Source organism: Hemitrygon akajei, chromosome 9, assembly GCF_048418815.1.
Source record: "Hemitrygon akajei chromosome 9, sHemAka1.3, whole genome shotgun sequence".
NCBI lineage: Eukaryota > Metazoa > Chordata > Chondrichthyes > Myliobatiformes > Dasyatidae > Hemitrygon > Hemitrygon akajei.
Window position 1 is genome coordinate 103659078 of NC_133132.1, and position 18233 is coordinate 103677310.

The following is an 18233-nucleotide window of genomic DNA, read 5'->3' on the forward strand; positions in this document are numbered from 1 at the left end:
TAAGGGAGCTAGGACTTTACTCTTTGAAGAGAAGGAGGATGAGAGGAAACATGACAGAGGTGTACAAGATATTAAGAGGAATAGATAGAGTGGACAGCCAGCACCTCTTCCTCAGGGCACCACTGCTCAGTACAAGAGGACATGGCTTTGAGTTAAGGGGAGGGAAGTTCAAGAGGGATATTAGAGGAAGGTTTTTCACTCAGAGAGTGGTTGGTGCGTGGAATGCACTGCCTGAGTCAGTGGTGGAGGCAGACACACTAGTGAAATTTAAGAGACTACTAGACAAGTATATGGAGGAATTTAAGGTGGGGGGTTATATGTGAGGCAGGGTTTGAGGGTCAGCACAACATTGTGGGCCGAAGGGCCTGTAATGTACTGTACTATTCTATGTTCTATGAACTGAAGCTGAGGTTGTGGCCTGCTCTGGGCTTCATGCTTGAGGACTCACTTTAGTTCTAAATGTTATTTGTTTACTTATAGGGAGACCACTTCGCTGATCACCTACACTCTGTCTACTAGAAAAAGCAGGATCTCCCAGTGGCCACCCATTTTAATTCCACTTCCCATTCTGATATATCCATCCATAGCCTCCTCTACTGTCATGATGAGGCCACACTTCGGTTGGAGGAACAACACCTTGTATTCCGTTTGGGTAGCCTCCAAACTGATGGCATGAACATCAATTTCTTGAATTTCCAGTAAAGCCCCCATCCCCCCACTTCACCATTTCCCATCCCCTTTTTCCTCACTCACCTTATCTCCTTGCCGCCCATCGCCTCTCTCTGGTGCACTACCCTCCTTTTCTTTCTTCCACGGCCTTCGTCTCTTTCACCAATCAACTTCCCAGCTCTTTACTTCATCCCGTCCCCTTCAGGCTTCACCTAAGACCTGGTGTTTCTCTCTCCCTTCCCGCCACCTTTAAAATCTACTCTTCAGCTTTTTTTCTCCAGTCCTGCCAAAGAGTTTTGGCCCGAAATGTCGACTATAATCTTTTCCATAGATGCTGCCTGGCCTGCTGAGATCCTCCGGCATTTTGTGTGTGTTGCTCGGATTTCCAGCACCTGCAGATTTTCTCTTGTTTGTGCTTTCTTTTATTGTTTACACAATTTGTTTTTTTTTCCCTCTGCGCATTGGGTGTTTGTCAATCTTACTTTTTGGTCTCTTTTGTCTTATTTGTTTTGTGATTGCTTGTAAGGAGATGAATCTCAAGGTTGTATAACGTATACATGCCTTGATAATAAATGTACTTTGAACTTTGATTACAACAATGGTGTGTAGAAGAGTATCTCTGAATGCATAAATCGTTGAACCTTCAAGTGGATAGGCTACAGGAGCTGTAGACCATGAACATACTCAATGGTCATTTTATTAGGTACTATAAAGTGGAAATGGAGTACATCAAAGTTATTATCATTCAGGCCTATTTTCGTTCACACAGGGTTTCCTAAATTCAACTCTCCCTATCCAAACCAGATTTGCTGACTTGTATTACCTCAGGCTTCATGGTAGCTTCACTCTGCTTGTTCTTAAAATCAGAATTTTGAAATTATTCAAAACAAATACTACTATAATTGACATCAAATTATAAAGAGAAATTGATAGAAATATATGAAACATCAAGTAATTAAAGATCAATGGCCTGAAACATTTACTCAACAATAATGGTACAGGGTTGAATATTTCAGAAATTTGAATAATTTGAACAAAAATAATTTGTTTCCCAGATTTATATAGGCTCACTAATACTCATCCATAGTGTCTACAATTCAATGCTTCAGTCACACTACACTTCCTAACAGACTTCCTCCATTCCCCTACAGTTTCTGATACACTTCCCCCATTCCCCTACAGTTCCTGATGCACTACCCCCATTCCCCTACAGTTCCTGATACACTACTCCCATATACAGTTCCTGATACACTACCCCATTCCCGTCTACAGTTCCTGATACACTACCCCCATTCCCCCTACAGTTCCTGATGTACTACCCCCATTCCCCCTACAGTTCCTGATACACTACCCCATTCCCTACAGTTCCTGATGCACTACCCCATTCCCCATACAGTTCCTGATACACTTCCCCCATTCCCCTACAGTTCCTGATGCACTACCCCATTCCTGTCTACAGTTCCTGATACACTACCCACATTCCCCCTACAGTTCCTGATGTACTACCCCATTCCCCCTACAGTTTCTGATGTACTACCCCCATCCATACAGTTCCTGATGTACTATCCCCATTCCCTACAGTTCCTGATACACTACCCACATTCCCCCTACAGTTCCTGATGTACTACCCCATTCCCCCTACAGTTCCTGATGTACTACCCCCATCCATACAGTTCCTGATGTACTATCCCCATTCCCTACAGTTCCTGATACACTACCCACATTCCCCCTACAGTTCCTGATGTACTACCCCATTCCCCCTACAGTTCCTGATGTACTACCCCCATCCATACAGTTCCTGATGTACTATCCCCATTCCCTACAGTTCCTGATACACTACCCACATTCCCCCTACAGTTCCTGATGTACTACCCCATTCCCCCTACAGTTCCTGATGTACTACCCCCATCCATACAGTTCCTGATGTACTATCCCCATTCCCTACAGTTCCTGATACACCACCCACATTCCCCCTACAGTTCCTGATGTACTACCACATTCCCCTACAGTTCCTGATGTACTACCCCCATTCCCCCTACAGTTCCTGATGTACTATCCCCATTCCCCTACAGTTCCTGATACACTTCCCCCATTCCCCTTACAGTTCCTGATACACTACCCCCATTCCCCATACAGTTCCTGATACACTACCCCATTCCCGTCTACAGTTCCTGATACACTACCCCCATTCCCCTACAGTTCCTGATACACTACCCCCATTCCCCCTGCAGTTCTTGATGCACTACCCCATTCCCATCTACAGTTCCTGATACACTACCCGCATTCCCCCTACAGTTCCTGATGTACTACCCCATTCCCCCTACAGTTCCTGATACACTTCCCCCATTCCCCTACAGTTCCTGATACACTACCCCATCCCCTACAGTTCCTGATACACTACCCCATCCCCTACAGTTCCTGATGCACTAACCCATTCCCCTACAGTTCCTGGTGTACTACCTCATTCCCCCTACAGTTCCTGATGTACTACCCCCATTCTCTACAGTTCCTGATACACTACCCCATCCCCTACAGTTCCTGATGCATTACCCCCATTCCCCTACAGTTCCTGATACACTTCCCCCATTCCCCCTACAGTTCCTGATACACTACCCCCATTCCCCTACAGTTCCTGATACACTACCCCCATTCCCTACAGTTCCTGATACACTACCCACATTCCCTACAGTTCCTGATACACTACCCACATTCCCCCTACAGTTCCTGATGTGCTACCCCATTTCCCCTACAGTTCCTGATGTACTACCCCCATCCATACAGTTCCTGATACACTTCCCCCATTCCCCTACAGTTCCTGATGTACTACCCCATTCCCCCTACAGTTCCTGATGTACTACCCCCATTCCCCCTACAGTTCCTGATGTACTATCCCCATTCCCTACAGTTCCTGATACACTATCCCATTCCCCATACAGTTCCTGATACACTATCCCATTCCCGTCTACAGTTCCTGATACACTACCCCCATTCCCCATACAGTTCTCAAAACACTGCCCACCATTGCCTAAACAGTTTGTGACATGCTCCCCCCATTTTTCCCTTCAGTGTCTGACACATTGTATTAACTGCTCTACAGAGAAACCCTTTTCATCCAGATACGTCAATCCGGAAGCACACTCAATGGCCATTTTATTAGGTACACCTGTATACCAACTCTTTACTGCAATTATCTAATCAGCCAATCATGTGGCAGCAACTCAATGCTGAACAAATATCAGAATGGGAATGAAATGTAATCTAAGTGACTTTGACTGTGAAATGATTGTTGGTGCCAGACTGGGTGGTTGAATTATCCAAAAATTGCTGATCTCCTGGGATTTTTATGCACTGCAGTCTCTAGAACTTGCAGTGAATAATGAAAAAAATACAAAGCATCCAGTGAGCGCAGTTCTGTGGCAAAAACACTTTGTCAGTGAGAGAGGTCAGAGGAAAATGACCAGACTGGTTCAAACTGACAGGAAGGTGACAGTAATTCAAGTAACCACACATCTACAATAGTAGTGTGCAGAAGAGCATCTCTCCACAACACATCCAAACCTGAAGTGGATGGACTACAGTGGCAGAAGATCATGAGCATACACTCCATGGCCAATTTATTAGGTATAAGAGCTCCCTAACAAAGTGGCCACTGAGTGTATGACATGTCGTCCCCTTTATCTTTCCTCTAGACATCTCAGTGTCCACTGTTTACCCCTTAATTATGAAATTATGAAGAAGGCACACCAGTGGCAATGTTTCATTAGCAGGTTGAGGAGAATTGGTGTGTCTCCAAAGACAAGGAAATTTATGCAGATGTACTGAGGAGAGCAATCTGCAGCTCCACCATGGGCACTAGCCTTCCCACCATTGAGGACGTCTTCAACAGGCAATACCTCCAGAAGATGGCATCTATCATTAAGGACACCCACCAACCAGAACACGTTCTCTTCTCATTGTTGCCATCAGAGAGGAGGTACAGGAGGCTGAAGGTACACAATGTTTTAAGAACAGCTTCTTCCCCTCTGCAGCAGGTTTCTGAATGACAATGAACCCATGAATACTGCCTCTCTATTTTTGCCCTCTTTTTGCACTAGTTATTTGTCTTTTTTTTATATATTTCTTATTATAATTTACAGTATATTATGTGCATTGCTGCCACAAAACAACAAACTTCACGACATGTCAGTGATAATAAACCTGATTCTGATTTCAGTCTACTCTTACATCAACTAGCCTCAGTTTAGTGGTTCTTCATTATCTTGTCTAGGAAAAATCTCCAAATCCTTTCACTGGCACTGCACTTGGAATCAAAAGTGCTTGCTCACCTCTTTTTTGAGTCACCTTGTTTCTAATTCGAAAAATGCAAAGTCATCTGAATTAGTTGTGAGTTTTATTAAATAGTAAGAGATTGGATATTGTTGCTGTTTAGAGGTTCCTGGGCATTCTTATATGCAAACCAAGGCTGTAATAAATCTAGTCCAGAAGAAAAGAAAAGCTTACAAAAGGTTCAGAGATCCAGGTAATGTTAGAGATCTAGAAGATTATCAGGCTAACAGGAAGGAGCTTAAGAAGGAAATTAGGAGAGCCAGAAGGGGACATGAGAAGGACTTGGCAGGCAGGATTAAGGAAAACCCCAAGGCATTCTACAAGTATGTGAAGAGAAAGAGGATAAGACATGAAAGAATAGGACCTATCAAGTGTAACGTGTTACACACTGACAACACTGTTGTCCCACACTGACAGTGGGAAAGTGTGTATGGAACCAGAGGAAATAGCAGAGGTACTTAATGAATACTTTACTTCAGTATTCACTATGGAAAAGGACCTTGGTGATTGTAGTGACGACTTGCAGCGGACCGAAAAGCTTGAGCATGTAGATATTAAGAAAGAGGATGTGCTGGAGCTTTTGGAAAGCATCAAGTTATATAAGTCACTGGGACCAGATGAGATTTACTCCAGGCGAGGGAGGAGATAGCTGAGCCTCTGACGATGATCTTTGAATCAACAATGGGGACGGGAGAGGTTCCGGAGGATTGGAGGGTTTATAAACCAGTTAATAGACTTTAGTGGATGATAAGTTGATGGAGAAGATCCTGAGAGGCAGGATTTATGAACATTTAGAGAGGCATAATATGATTAGGAATAGTCAGCATGGCTTTGTCAAGGGCAGGTCATGCCTTACGAGCCTGATTGAATTTTTTGAGGGTGTGACTAAACACATTGATGAAGGAAGAGCAATGGATGTAGTGTATATGGATTTCAGCAAGGCATTTGATAAGGTACTCCATGCAAGGCTTATTGGGAAAGTAAGGAGGCATGGGATCCAAGGGGACATTGCTTTGTGGATCCAGAATTGTCTTGCCTACAGAAGGAAAAGAGTGGTTGTAGACAGGTCATATTCTGCATGGAGGTTGGTGACCAGTGGTGTACCTCAGGGATCTGTTCTGGGACCCTTACTCTTCGTGATTTTTATAAATGGCCTGGATGAGGAAGTGGAGGGATGGGTTAGTAAGTTTTCTGATGACACAAAGATTGGAGGCATTATGGATAATGTGGAGAGCTGTCAGAGGTTACACTGAGACATTGATAAGATACAAAACTGGGCTGAGAAGTGGCAGATGGAGTTCAACCCAGATAAGTGTGAAGTGGTACATTTTGGTAGGTCAAATATGATGGCAGAATATAGTATTAATGGTAAGACTCTTGGCAGTGTGGAGGATCAGAGGGATCTTGGGGTCTGAATCCATAGGACACTCAAAGCAGCTGCGCAGGTTGACTGTGTGGTTAAGAAGGCATACGGTGTTTTGTCCTTCATTAATCGTGGAATTGAATTTAAGAGCCAAGAGGTAATGTTGCAGCTATTTAAGACCCTGGTCAGACCCCACTTGGAGTATTGTGCTCAGTTCTGGTCGCCTCACTCCAGGAAGGATGTGGAAGCCATAGAAATGGTACAGAAGAGATTTACAAGGATGTTGCCTGGATTGGGGAACATGCCTTATGAAAGCAGGTTGAGTGAACTCGGCCTTTTCTCCTTGGAGCGACGGAGGATGAGAGGTGACATGATAGAGGTGTATAAGATGATGAGAGGCATTGGTCGTGTGGGTAGTCAGAGGCTTTTTCCAAGGGCTGAAGTGGTTGCCACAAGAGGACACAGGTTTAAGATTCTAGGTAGTAGATACAGAGGAGATGTCAGGAGTAATTTTTTTATGCAGAGAGTGGTGAGTGCGTGGAATGGGCTGCCGGCAGTGGTGCTGGAGATGGATACGATAGGGTCTTTTAAGAGACTTTTGGATAGGTACATGGAGCTTAGAAAAATAGAGGTCTATGGGTAAGCCTAGTAATTTCTAAGTTAGGGTATTGTTCGGCACAACTTTGTGGGCCGAAGGGCCTGTATTGTGCTGTAGGTTTTCTATGTTTCTATGCTTCTAAACCACTTGAAATTAACATGTAGGTCTGGCAAAAGATGAGAAGGCAAATTCAGCCCTGTTGACTCTTCCCAACTTTTAAGTGATGGACCATAGAAATCAATCTGTCTGCATGCATAACAGCTTGGTATTGCAACTGCTCTGCACGTGACCGCAAGATACTGCCGAGAGTTACGGACACAGCTCAATACATCGCAGGAACCAGCTATGGACGCTTCAGTCATATCAAAGGAAGCCTCCAAGGATTCAATTTATACTTCTCACTGCCTCAGTAAAGCAGCCAGCATAATCAATGACTTTCTCACTTTTCCCCCACTCCCGTCAGGCAGCAGATACAAAAGCCTGAAAGCACAAGCCACCAGTCTGAAGGACAATTGTTATCAAACTCTTGAACAGACCTCTTGTATACTGAGATGGACTCTTGGTCTTACAGTCTACTTCTTTATGATCTTCTACTTTATTGTTTACCTGTGCTGCATTCTTTTTGTTAGGTTTACACTTTATTCTGCATTGTTATTGTTTTACCTTATTCTAGCTCAATGCACTGTGTAATGATTTGATCTGTATGAAAGTACAAGACAAGCTTTTCACTGTAACCGTACGTGTGACAATAAGCCAATGCCAAATAGCCTTAACTCAAGATGATTTGAGTAATGGAGACACAAGAAACTTCAGATGCTAAGATCTGAAGCACCATTCAAAATGCTGGAGGAACTCAGTTGGGTCAGGCAACATCTGTGGAGGAAAATGGACAGTTGACATTTTGGGTTGAGAGCCCTCGTCTGCCTGGATTTAAGTACTGAACTGTCACTGAGTATATATGGGAGACTGCATCTGGAATAGTGTGTACTATGTGCGGCATGGTTAGTGTACCATTTTTACAGCACAAGCGACCCAGGTTCAATTCTGTTGTTGTCTGTAAGGAGTCCCCTTTGCTGTGTGAGTTTCCTCCAGCTGCTTTGATTTCCTACCACATTGCAAAGATACATGGATTAGAAGGTTGATTTGTCACATGGCTGTAATTGGGTGGTATGGGCTTGTTGGGCTGGAAAGGCTTGGACCTCTTAATAAATAATTTAAAAATAATACATCTAGTTTGCCTATCTAAGAAAGAATTGCTTTGGAGGGAGTACAACACGGGTTTACCAGATTCTTGGATGGAGATTGTCCCATAAGCAGACAGAGCTTGGTTCTATAGTTTGGTTAAATGGTTTGATCAGTTAAGTGTTTTCCCTGATTGAGGGCCAAGACGAGACTTCACAGTCTCAAAGGCTGAGATAAAACAATGTTGCACTCAGAGGGTAGAAGTGAAGCTTTATAATTCTTCATCCAAGAAACTGTGGAAGTTTAGTAGCTGAATATATTCAGGAGAGAGAACGATAGATTTTGGAAGCTAAGTGAATCAAGGAATATTTGGATTAGACAAAGGAAAGTGAAGCCAAATATTACATTAGACTGTATAATCATTATTTTCTTTACAGTTTAACTTTTAAGCCTATTCGTATTTTATATAACTACCTATATACATGCAACTGTTTAATACGTATATACAATTGTTCAGCGTGCCCCTAGTGGTTACAGTTCTTCACATGAATCCGGAAACTTCTCTTGGTATCACATTGTTTGAATGGAGTCCATCTGATTGGTTAACTCTTATCTACAAATTTGAATGTAATGTTTCTTATCTATGGGTATAAGAAGGGAAATCTTTAGTCTTCTTTCTTTAGTTGTTTCTGTCCTTTGTTCTTAGCACAGGACTTCTGCTCCTCTGCATTTCTAATTCTCTTTATTAGAAACATACAAAACCTACAGCACAATACAGGCCTTTCGGCCCACAAAGTTGTGCCGAACATGTCCCTACCTTAGAAATTACTAGGGTTACTGATAGCGTATTTTTCTAAGCTCTATGTTGCTGTCCAAAAGTCTCTTAAAAGACCCTATCGTATCCACCTTCACCACCGTTGCCAGCAGTCCATGGATATGTTAGGATCTCCCAGTGGCTACACATTTTAATTCCACGTCCCATTCCCATTCTGATATGTCTATCCATGGTCTCCTCTACTGTCACGATGAAGCCACACTCAGGCTGGAGGAACAATACCTGATATTCCGTCTGGGTAGCCTCCAACCTGATGGCATGAACACTGATTTCTCTAACTTACCCCATCCCTTATCTATCTATCTATTTATTTATTTATTACACCACCACCCCACACCCTTTTTCTTTCTCTCCATTTTTTTCTCTCTCTGTCCCTCTCACAATCACTCCTTGCTTGTTCTCCATCTCCCTCTGGTGCTCCCCTCCCCCTTTCTTTCTCCCTAGGCCTCCCGTCCCATGATCCTTTCCCAGCTGTGTATCCCTTTTGCCAATCAACTTTCCAGCTCTTAGCTTTATCCCTCCCCTCCTGTCTTCTACTATCATTTCAGATTTTCCCTTCCCCCTTCCACTTTCAAATATCTTACTAATTTTTCTTTCAGTTAGTCCTGACGAAGGGTTTCGGCCTGAAACGTTAACTGTACTTCTTCCTATAGATGCTGCCTGGCCTGCTGCGTTCCACCAGCAGTTTGTGTGTGTTACTACAATCACCAAGATCCTTTTCCATAATGCTATTTTCTCCAGTTCCATACACACTGTCACACTTGATATGTCCTATTCTTTCACGTCTTATCCTCTTGCTCTTCACATACTTGTAGAATGCCTTGGGGTTTTCCTTAATCCTGCCTGCCAATGCCTTCACATGGCCCCTTCTGGTTCTCCTAATTTCCTTCTTAAGCTCCTTCCTGTTAGCCTTATAATCTTCTAGATCTCTAACATTACCTAGATCTCTGAACCTTTTGTAAGTTTTTCTTTTCATCTTGACTAGATTTACTACAGCCTTTGTACACCACGGTTCCTGTACCCTACTATAACTTCCCTGTCTCTTTGGAACATACCTATGCAGAACTCCAAACAAATATCTCCTGAACATTTCCCTGAGAACATCTGTTCCCAATTTAAGCTTCCAAGGTCTTGCCTGATAGCCTCATAATTACCTTTACTCCAATTAAACACTTTTCTAACTTGTCTGTTCCTATCTCCCTTCAATGTTATTGTAAAGGAGATAGAATTATGATCACTATCTCCAAATTGCTCTCCCACTGAGAGACCTGGCACCTGACCAGGTTCATTTCCCAATACCAGATCAAGTACAGCCTCTCCTCTTGTAGGCTTATTTACATATTGTATCAAGAAACCTTCCTGAACACACCTAACAAACTCCACCCCATCTAAACCCCTTGCTCTATCGGTATTTGGGAAAGTAAAATCTCCCACCATGACATCTCTGTTATTATTACACCTTTCAGGGATCTGTTTCCCTATCTGCTCCTCAATATCCCTGTTACTATGGGCGGCCTCTAAAGAAACACCCAGTATTATTGACCCCTTCCTGTTCCTAATCTCCACCCACAGAGACTCCGTAGGCAATCCCTCAATGACGTCCACCTTTTCTGCAGCCGTGACATTATCTCTGATCAACAGTGCCACACCCCCAGCTCTTTAACCTCCCTCCCTGTCCTTTCTGAAACAACTAAAACCCGGCACTTGAAGTAACCATTCCTGTCCCTGAGCCATCCAGGTCTCTGTAATGGCCACCACATTAAGTACTGATTCATGCTCCAAGCTCATCTGCTTTGTTCATAATACTCCTTGTGTTAAAATAGACACATCTCAAACTGTCGGTCTGAGCGCGTACCTTCTCTATCACTTGCCTTTCCTCCCTCACACACTGTCTCCAAGCTTTCTCTATTTGTGAGCCAACCTCCTCTTCCCCAGTCTCTTCAGTTTGGTTCCCACCCCCCAACAATTCTAGTTTAAACTCTCCCCAGTAGCCTCAGCAAACCTCCCTGCCAAGATGTTGGTTCCTGTATTAGAGCTTAATAAAATGATCATGAAGCAACAACTTTTATGCCTCTTTCTTGATTTCCAGAAGAACCTTGGACTAAAAACATCAGGATCCAGCACAAAGTGGAAGATCTGTCATGACTTTATTGATCGGTGGCGCAAGGGGCAGAATTGTCCGTTTGTCATTCCACATCACATATTCTTAAAACTTAGCTCCTTTAATCCATGCCCTTGGAGTTTAGATAGCTCTCTCTATCCTAATTACTAAATCCTAAAATCATGATGAACACTTCGATATGGTTGCACTTTGATATTCTTTACTGAAGGGAATGCAATATCAGTCTGTGCAATGCATCTGCTTAATTTAGCACTGGCAATATTCCGGTGAATCTCTGCTGCACCTTCTTCAGGTCAATCCTAAGGTTCCTAAGCCAGATTTTCCTCTACATATACTGGAGAGTATTCCACAGTTCTACCATTATGTGGCAAAAGAACCCTGCCTTTCAAATGTGCATTATCTTAAAGTTGTTTCTTTTAATTTTCCTCAGTCAATTTGAAGAGCCTTTTCATTGTTTTAAGAGTATTGTTCACTTTTACTTACCCTATAGACTACTTTTCCAGGGAATCATTTATATGTTCAACCTGGATTTCAGATACCAAAGGTGCCAACTTTGCCCCCCTTGGAGACCCAGAAAGGCAAAGGCAATTCGTTGTTCACACATTGTTCATGTTCAAGAATTGTAACTTCTTGTACATTTGCATCTGATTGTGTGAATCAGATGGAGCATAAACAAACTCTTACATGGTTTGATAGGGTAAATATATTCCCTAACTGAGGGCCAAGAACAAGGCTTCACAGTCTCCAAGTGATAAGTTTGAAACAGAGATAAGAGAAAGTTACTCCTCAACTACCAGGCCGCTGAACCAGAGGGGATAACTTCACTCAGCCCAACACAAAACTGACTCCACAACCTATGGACTCACTTTCAAGAACTCAACTACTTCTATTCTCAGTATTATTTATCACTTGTTTATTATTATTATTATTATTATTATTTAGTTTAATCTTTTTGCATTTGCCCATATGTATGAGAACATTGTTGTACCCTCTGCTCACACATGACTGCACAGCCAAAGACCTGGGCAATCACATTGTCAACTTCTCTAATGACATGGCAGTGGTGGGGCTCATCACCAACAAGAATGATTTGGACTGCAGAGAGGTGGTGGAGGAGCTCAAGGCCTGGTGCCAGGCAAATAACCTCTTCCTTAATGTCAACAAGACAAAGGAGATGGTTATCGACTTCAGGAGAACTCTCACCACTCCCACGTTCTTTCCAATTGCAGCACAGCAGTGAAAAGTGCAAGCAGTTTCAAACTCCGGGGAGTGGACATGAAACATAACTTCTCATGGTCCCAGAACACATCCTACAGAGTGAGGAAAGCTTATCAGCCCCTCCACTTTCTGAGGAGGCAGAAGAGAGCTGGAGTTTGCAAAACTATACTCAAGTAATCCTACAGAATGCAGTAGAAAGTATCCTGACAAGCTGCATCACTGCTTGGAACAGAAACTGCATTGCGGTGAACTGGAATGCTCTACAACAGGTGGTCAAAACTGCACAACACATCATTGGCATCGGCCTACCCTCCAACACGGAAATGTATACAAAAAGGTGCCAGAAAAGGGCCAGTAACATCTTAAAAGATCATGAAGTTACCCCTGCTCATGGACTGTTTGTCCCACTCCCATCAGGGAGGAGTCTATTTAACATCCACACCAAGACCACCAGACTCAACAACGGTTACTTTCCTCAAGCAGTCAGGCTGATCAATACCTCCACCCACTAACTTCATATTACTTTTATTACTTCCTGTAAGTCACCTTAGGTACAACTCAGCATCACTTTATGGACAAACAATCAATCTATAGTTTGTATCTCATGCCAAGCAGACTCAATGAGCCAAATGGCCTGATTCTGCTCCTATATCTTATGGTCTTTATATTTATTGCATGCTTTTTATTATTATTGTGTTCTTTATCTTCGGTGTTCTTTTGTCTGCATTAGAAATATAGAAAACTTACAGCACAATACAGGCCCTTCAGCCCACAAAGTTGTGCCAAACATGTCCCTACCTTAGAAATTACTAGACTTCCCCATAGCCCTCTATTTTACTAAGCTCCATGTACCTATCTAAAAGTATCTTAGAAGACCCTATCGTATCTGTCTCCACCACCCTTGCCGCCAGCCCATTCCACTCACTCACTACTCTCTGAGTAAAACAACTTACCCCGACATCGCCTCTGTACCTACTCCCCAGCACCTTAAACCTGTGTCCTCGAGTGGTAACCATTTCAGCCCTGAGAAAAAGCCTCTGACTATCCACACGATGAATGCCTCTCATAATCTTATACACCTCTATCAGGATTGTATTTGGAGAAACAAATATTTTGTTCTTACATTTGTGTAGAGGAAATTACATTAAACAATCTTGAATGTCTTGCACAATATGTCATCAATTGCAAATTGGTTGTTTGACTTTGTTTATGTGAGTTTTTCATTGATTCTATCATGGTTCTTTGTATCTGCTGTGTATGCCCGCAAGAAAATGAATCTCTGGATAGTATTTGGTGACATCGATGTACTTTGATAATATGTTTACCTTGAACTTTGAAGTTTCACCCAGAAGGTAGTTCAGTAACTTTGATATTCTTCATTCAAGCAATCATGGAGATTCAGTGGCTGAATATACTGCCTTGAACAGCACTATAATGTCCTCTTTCCTCATTGTTGAAACAACTCTACACCTTGTTTCTGTAATTAAGTCCCTCATTCCTGATTTTATCCCATAATCTCTGGATCTCTGATAATCTGTATGACTGATTGATACCCCAGGTACATGATATATAATTTCCTTTGCTTTTGATCTCTGGACCACAGTTTTTGCATTGATGCATATTGAAGTACATCGGTTACATGTGGGAACTCAACAGGAGAACTCCCTTGCAGTCACTAACATCCCCAGGCAAGGAGATTGGCTGTTTTTTGCATTCTTATACAGCAAACTGGATGATTGTAATAAATAATATAGACTTCCCATGGGTAGTGTACTGGTAGTAGGGATGAGAATGAGTGGAGAAGAATGTGGCTTTGATGAGCTTTCATAGATGAGATGTGGGCTACAAACCAAAAGACAACTGAGGAGAGACCAAAGGAGATGCCGTGAGTTTGTTGAGGAAGTTACCAGTAAAGTTGATGAAGGCAAGGCAGTGGATGTTGTCTGTATGGACTTTATCAAGGCCTTTGTCAAGGTCCTACATGGGAGGTTGGTCAGGAAGGTACAGTCACTTGACATTCAAGATGAGGTAGTAAATTAGATTGGACATTGACTTCACAGTAGAAGCCAGAGAGTGGTAGCAGATGGTTTCATCTCTGACAGGAGGCCTGTAACTAGTGGTGTGCTGCAGGGAATGGTGCTGGGTCTGTTGCTGTTTCTCATCTATATAAACAATCTGGATGATAATGTGGTAAATTGGATTAGCAAATTTGCAGCTGACACCGAGATTGGGGGTGTAGTGGACAGCAAGAAGGACTATCAAAGCTTTCAGCGGGATCTGGACCAGCTGGAAAAATGGGCTGAAAGATGGCAGATGGAATTTTTTGCAGACAAATGTGAGGAGTTACACTATGGGAGGACCAAGCAGGGAAGGTCTTATACAGTCAGTGACAGGGCACTGGTAAGTACAGCAGAACTAAGGGATCAGGGAATACAGATTCATATTTCCCAGAAATTGGCATCACAGGTATAAAGAAAGCTTTTGGCACATTGGCCTTCATAAATCAATGTGTTAAATGTATTCAGTACAGGAGTTGGGATGTTATGTTGAAATTTTATGAGACTACCATGAGGCCTAATTTGGAGTAATGTGTGCGGTTTTGGTCACCTACCTACAAGGAAAGATGTGAATAAGATTGAAAGAGTGCAGAGAAAATTTACAAAGAATTTGTCTGATCTTGAGGACCTGTGTTAAAGGGAGAAGTTGAATAGATTAGGAATTTATGCCCTAGAATGTGGAAAATTGAGGGGAGATTTGATAGAGGTAGATAAAATTATGAGGGGCATACAGAGGGTAAATGCAAGCAAGCTTTTCCCACTGGGTGAGACTACAACTAGAGGTCATAGGTTAAGGGTGAAAGGTGAAATGTTGAGGGGGAAACTCCTTCACTCAGAGGGTGGCGAGAGTGTGGAACAAACTGCCAGCTGAAGGGGTGGATATAGGATAGATTCCAATAGAGGAATTTGGATAGGTACATGGATGAAAGGGACTGTGGTCCGTTTGCAGGTGGATGGAACTAGGCAGATTAATGGTTCGGCACAGACTAAATCCTCCAAGAGGATCACAAACTTGTCGTGGTTTGAAGGCTTGCGTGCCTCAATGACTCGGAGAGCTACAGAGGCTGGAGTCAGGGCTTCATGCCTTTGGCTCTTGCTAGGGTCACCCATGCCAAACAGGTCAAAGGGTGAAGGACAGACCAGGAGTGGTCCACCGGTCCTCCGGGTTCGGGGGTTCAACTCAGGGCTAACAAGCTTAACTGATGAAACAAAACTGTTACTGAAACAGCAATGCAGAATCCTTCTACATCTGAGTGCGATGGTATTCCTGAGTCTCCACACAGGACTTCCATGACTGACAGTAGTGAAAACTGAGAGGAACCTACTGACGCGGAAGCCCTGTGCGCACCTTCGATGCTACCCTATACGCCAGCGGCGTGACGGGCAGCAGTGCAGACCAGCCTGTGATTCTCTCTGTATGGATAGCATGCAAATAAAGTTTTTCACTGTGACAGTATTTAAAAAAAATCGGCAGGTGCGGCCTGGCCTGCTGAGTACTTACAGCATTTGTTTTTGTTTTCATACCATTGAAATCTCACTCATGGTCAATCGTTACACATTGTAGTCACAAGCTGTGATAAGCCGAACCGGTGTGTTGTAGGTCACGGCCACGCCAAGACTAAGCGCGTTCACTTTTTCACTGCACGAACCCCATTCTGTACTGTGCAGAGTTAAGAAACTAATCGCTATACCGCCGAAATAAAGTTATTGCTCCACTGACCAGTGCTCAGCACCCCGCGACAGGGAATACATTCCCAGCTTTCTCCAAAGACCTGTTGCTGGGTCCGCATGAAGGCGTCCTCCGCCTTCGGTGCGGGGAACAGAGCTCCCGGTTTCTACTGGCTAGTCGACCTCTCCCCGAGGGTCGAGCTGCGGACCCGCGGGCCTCTCCATCAGCTGGGTACAGTTCCGGTCGGGAGTTCAGCTCCGGCCCGGTGAGATCCCTACGAGTTTCACCGCAGGCAATAAACAATGAGTTCGTTTGAGTGGAAAGTACTTCGTGGGAAACGCGCCCTCCTGGTAAAGAAAACACCGGTGCGCCCATCTTCTGGTCAACGTCCCCCTGTTACGTTACCCCGGGGTCACCCCGCTCGGAGGAACTTGAACTTGCTGTCTCATATTAATAACAGATCGACAGCGGGACTATGTCCTTCGACACCGAAAAACCGCGGCTGGAGAGGGAAACTCCGTTATGCCCTAAATGACAAACACTTAGCTCAGTTTGCTCACATCTGTGGTGTGAAATGCGGAAATCTAGTTGGGTCGTACAGTCTGCGCACGCCGGGCAAACACAAAAGTATGAACCACAAAACATACTATAAAAGAGCCCCCCTCCATCAGATGGAGTAAGAGGGGTCCCGCACAAGTCCGGAAGGCGAGTTTACTCACACGAACCCGTGGTAGGTGAACGCCCAGCCTCGGGGTCTCTCCAGGACGTTGTAGAGCAGATTCTGGACCTTGCGGTAGCGCGCGTTACTCCGGCGCCTCTCCAGGGCTTTGATCAACACATTCGGTCCTTTCCCCTCGCTGGTCAGCGGCAGCGTCCCGTCACGGCCGCCGCACCGCTTGGAGCCCGGGTTCAGGCCGGTCTCCACGTCGCTCGCTGCCACCTCCTGCAGCCGGAACCCGTCCCCGCCTGCACTCTTCCCTCTGGCACCGGGGCTGTTCTCCCTCCACAGCCCGCTCCCATCGCTATGTTTGCGGGGCATCGCATCAGGCGCCCGGGGAAGGAGCCTGAAGCGGAGGCATCGAGCCGCCGGGGCAGTAGTGGCGAAGAGGCTGTTTCCACTTCACACTCTTGATTAACGCCGAGCCTGCTGTCCCGTTCCTCCTCCTCCTCCTCCTGTTCGGGAGGGGTTTTGCCTGCTTCAAAGCGCTGGAAGGTACGCCAGGATTGCAGGGGTTAACAATCCCTTGGGCAGAGACAGTGTGAGCCGCTGGCTTTGGTTGGGAGAGTGGCGATGGCGAACGCCAAGTCCACGCTGGTGCCAAGTCCGTCCCCCTCTTGGGTTGTGCCAGGCGCCGGGCGGCTATCCAGTTCCCAGTGTCCCGCCCGGGGGTCGGTGTGGCAACTAGAAGAAACCAAAGGAGGGGTGAGTGGGTGGGGAGATACCCACCTTTTTAAACCGACACTTGCCCCGAAATGCTCGGGGAGCAGCCGGAGTCGCGGCTGGAGGATTGGATGACAGACGGCGGATCTCGGGTAACGCGCAGTTCCTGCTCTGGGTACCCAACACACACACACACACACACACACACACACACACACACACACACACACACACACACACACACACACAAACACACACCTCGCCCAGTCAGGGACTCCCCACTGAGCCACACGAGCGAGACGCTACCCTGCAGTGGCCTGCCAAGGTGGACTTTCTGAGATACCCCTGGGTGAATATCCGGCGGTATCTGTTTGCCCCCTTGCCCGCCTCCCTCTCCCTAAGGTCTGGACCAGGACCCGCGTCTGCACCGCTACCATTCCAGGCTGCCGTCCTACAGAGTGCCGCGCCTTTAAAGGTGCAGCTCCGCTCCCAGTCCCAAATGCTGCTGATGTGCCCTTGGATCAAGATTAACTCAAAAGAGAAGACCACTGCCACGGAGCAGTGTGTGTATGTTTGTGGACAGAGGGGTGCGGGTAGGGGGTGGCGTAGAGGAACACAGAGGACTGCAGATGTCGGAGCAAAACTGTTCGCTGAAGGAACGCACTCACAAAACGCTGGAGGAACTCAGTAGGTTGGACAGCGTCTACGGGGGGGGGGGGACGAGCAGTCGGCGTTCCGGGCTGAAAAACTTCGGCTGGCTGTTCCACCCCATAGATGCTGCCTGGCCTGCTGAGCTCCTCCAGAATTCGGGCA

General features: G+C 45.0%; 1 protein-coding gene across 1 annotated transcript in view; it reads right to left on the reverse strand.

Moving 5' to 3' along the window:
• kcnq5a (potassium voltage-gated channel, KQT-like subfamily, member 5a) overlaps positions 1-17230 on the reverse strand; it is a 323005-nt gene extending 305775 nt beyond the window's left edge. The window contains exon 1 of the mRNA XM_073056700.1: positions 16759-17230. Within this exon, the coding sequence (XP_072912801.1) occupies positions 16759-17078 (320 nt within the window). The 5' untranslated portion in view covers positions 17079-17230. The remainder of the gene's footprint in view (positions 1-16758) is intronic.
• Between the last annotated feature and the right edge of the window lie 1003 nt (positions 17231-18233).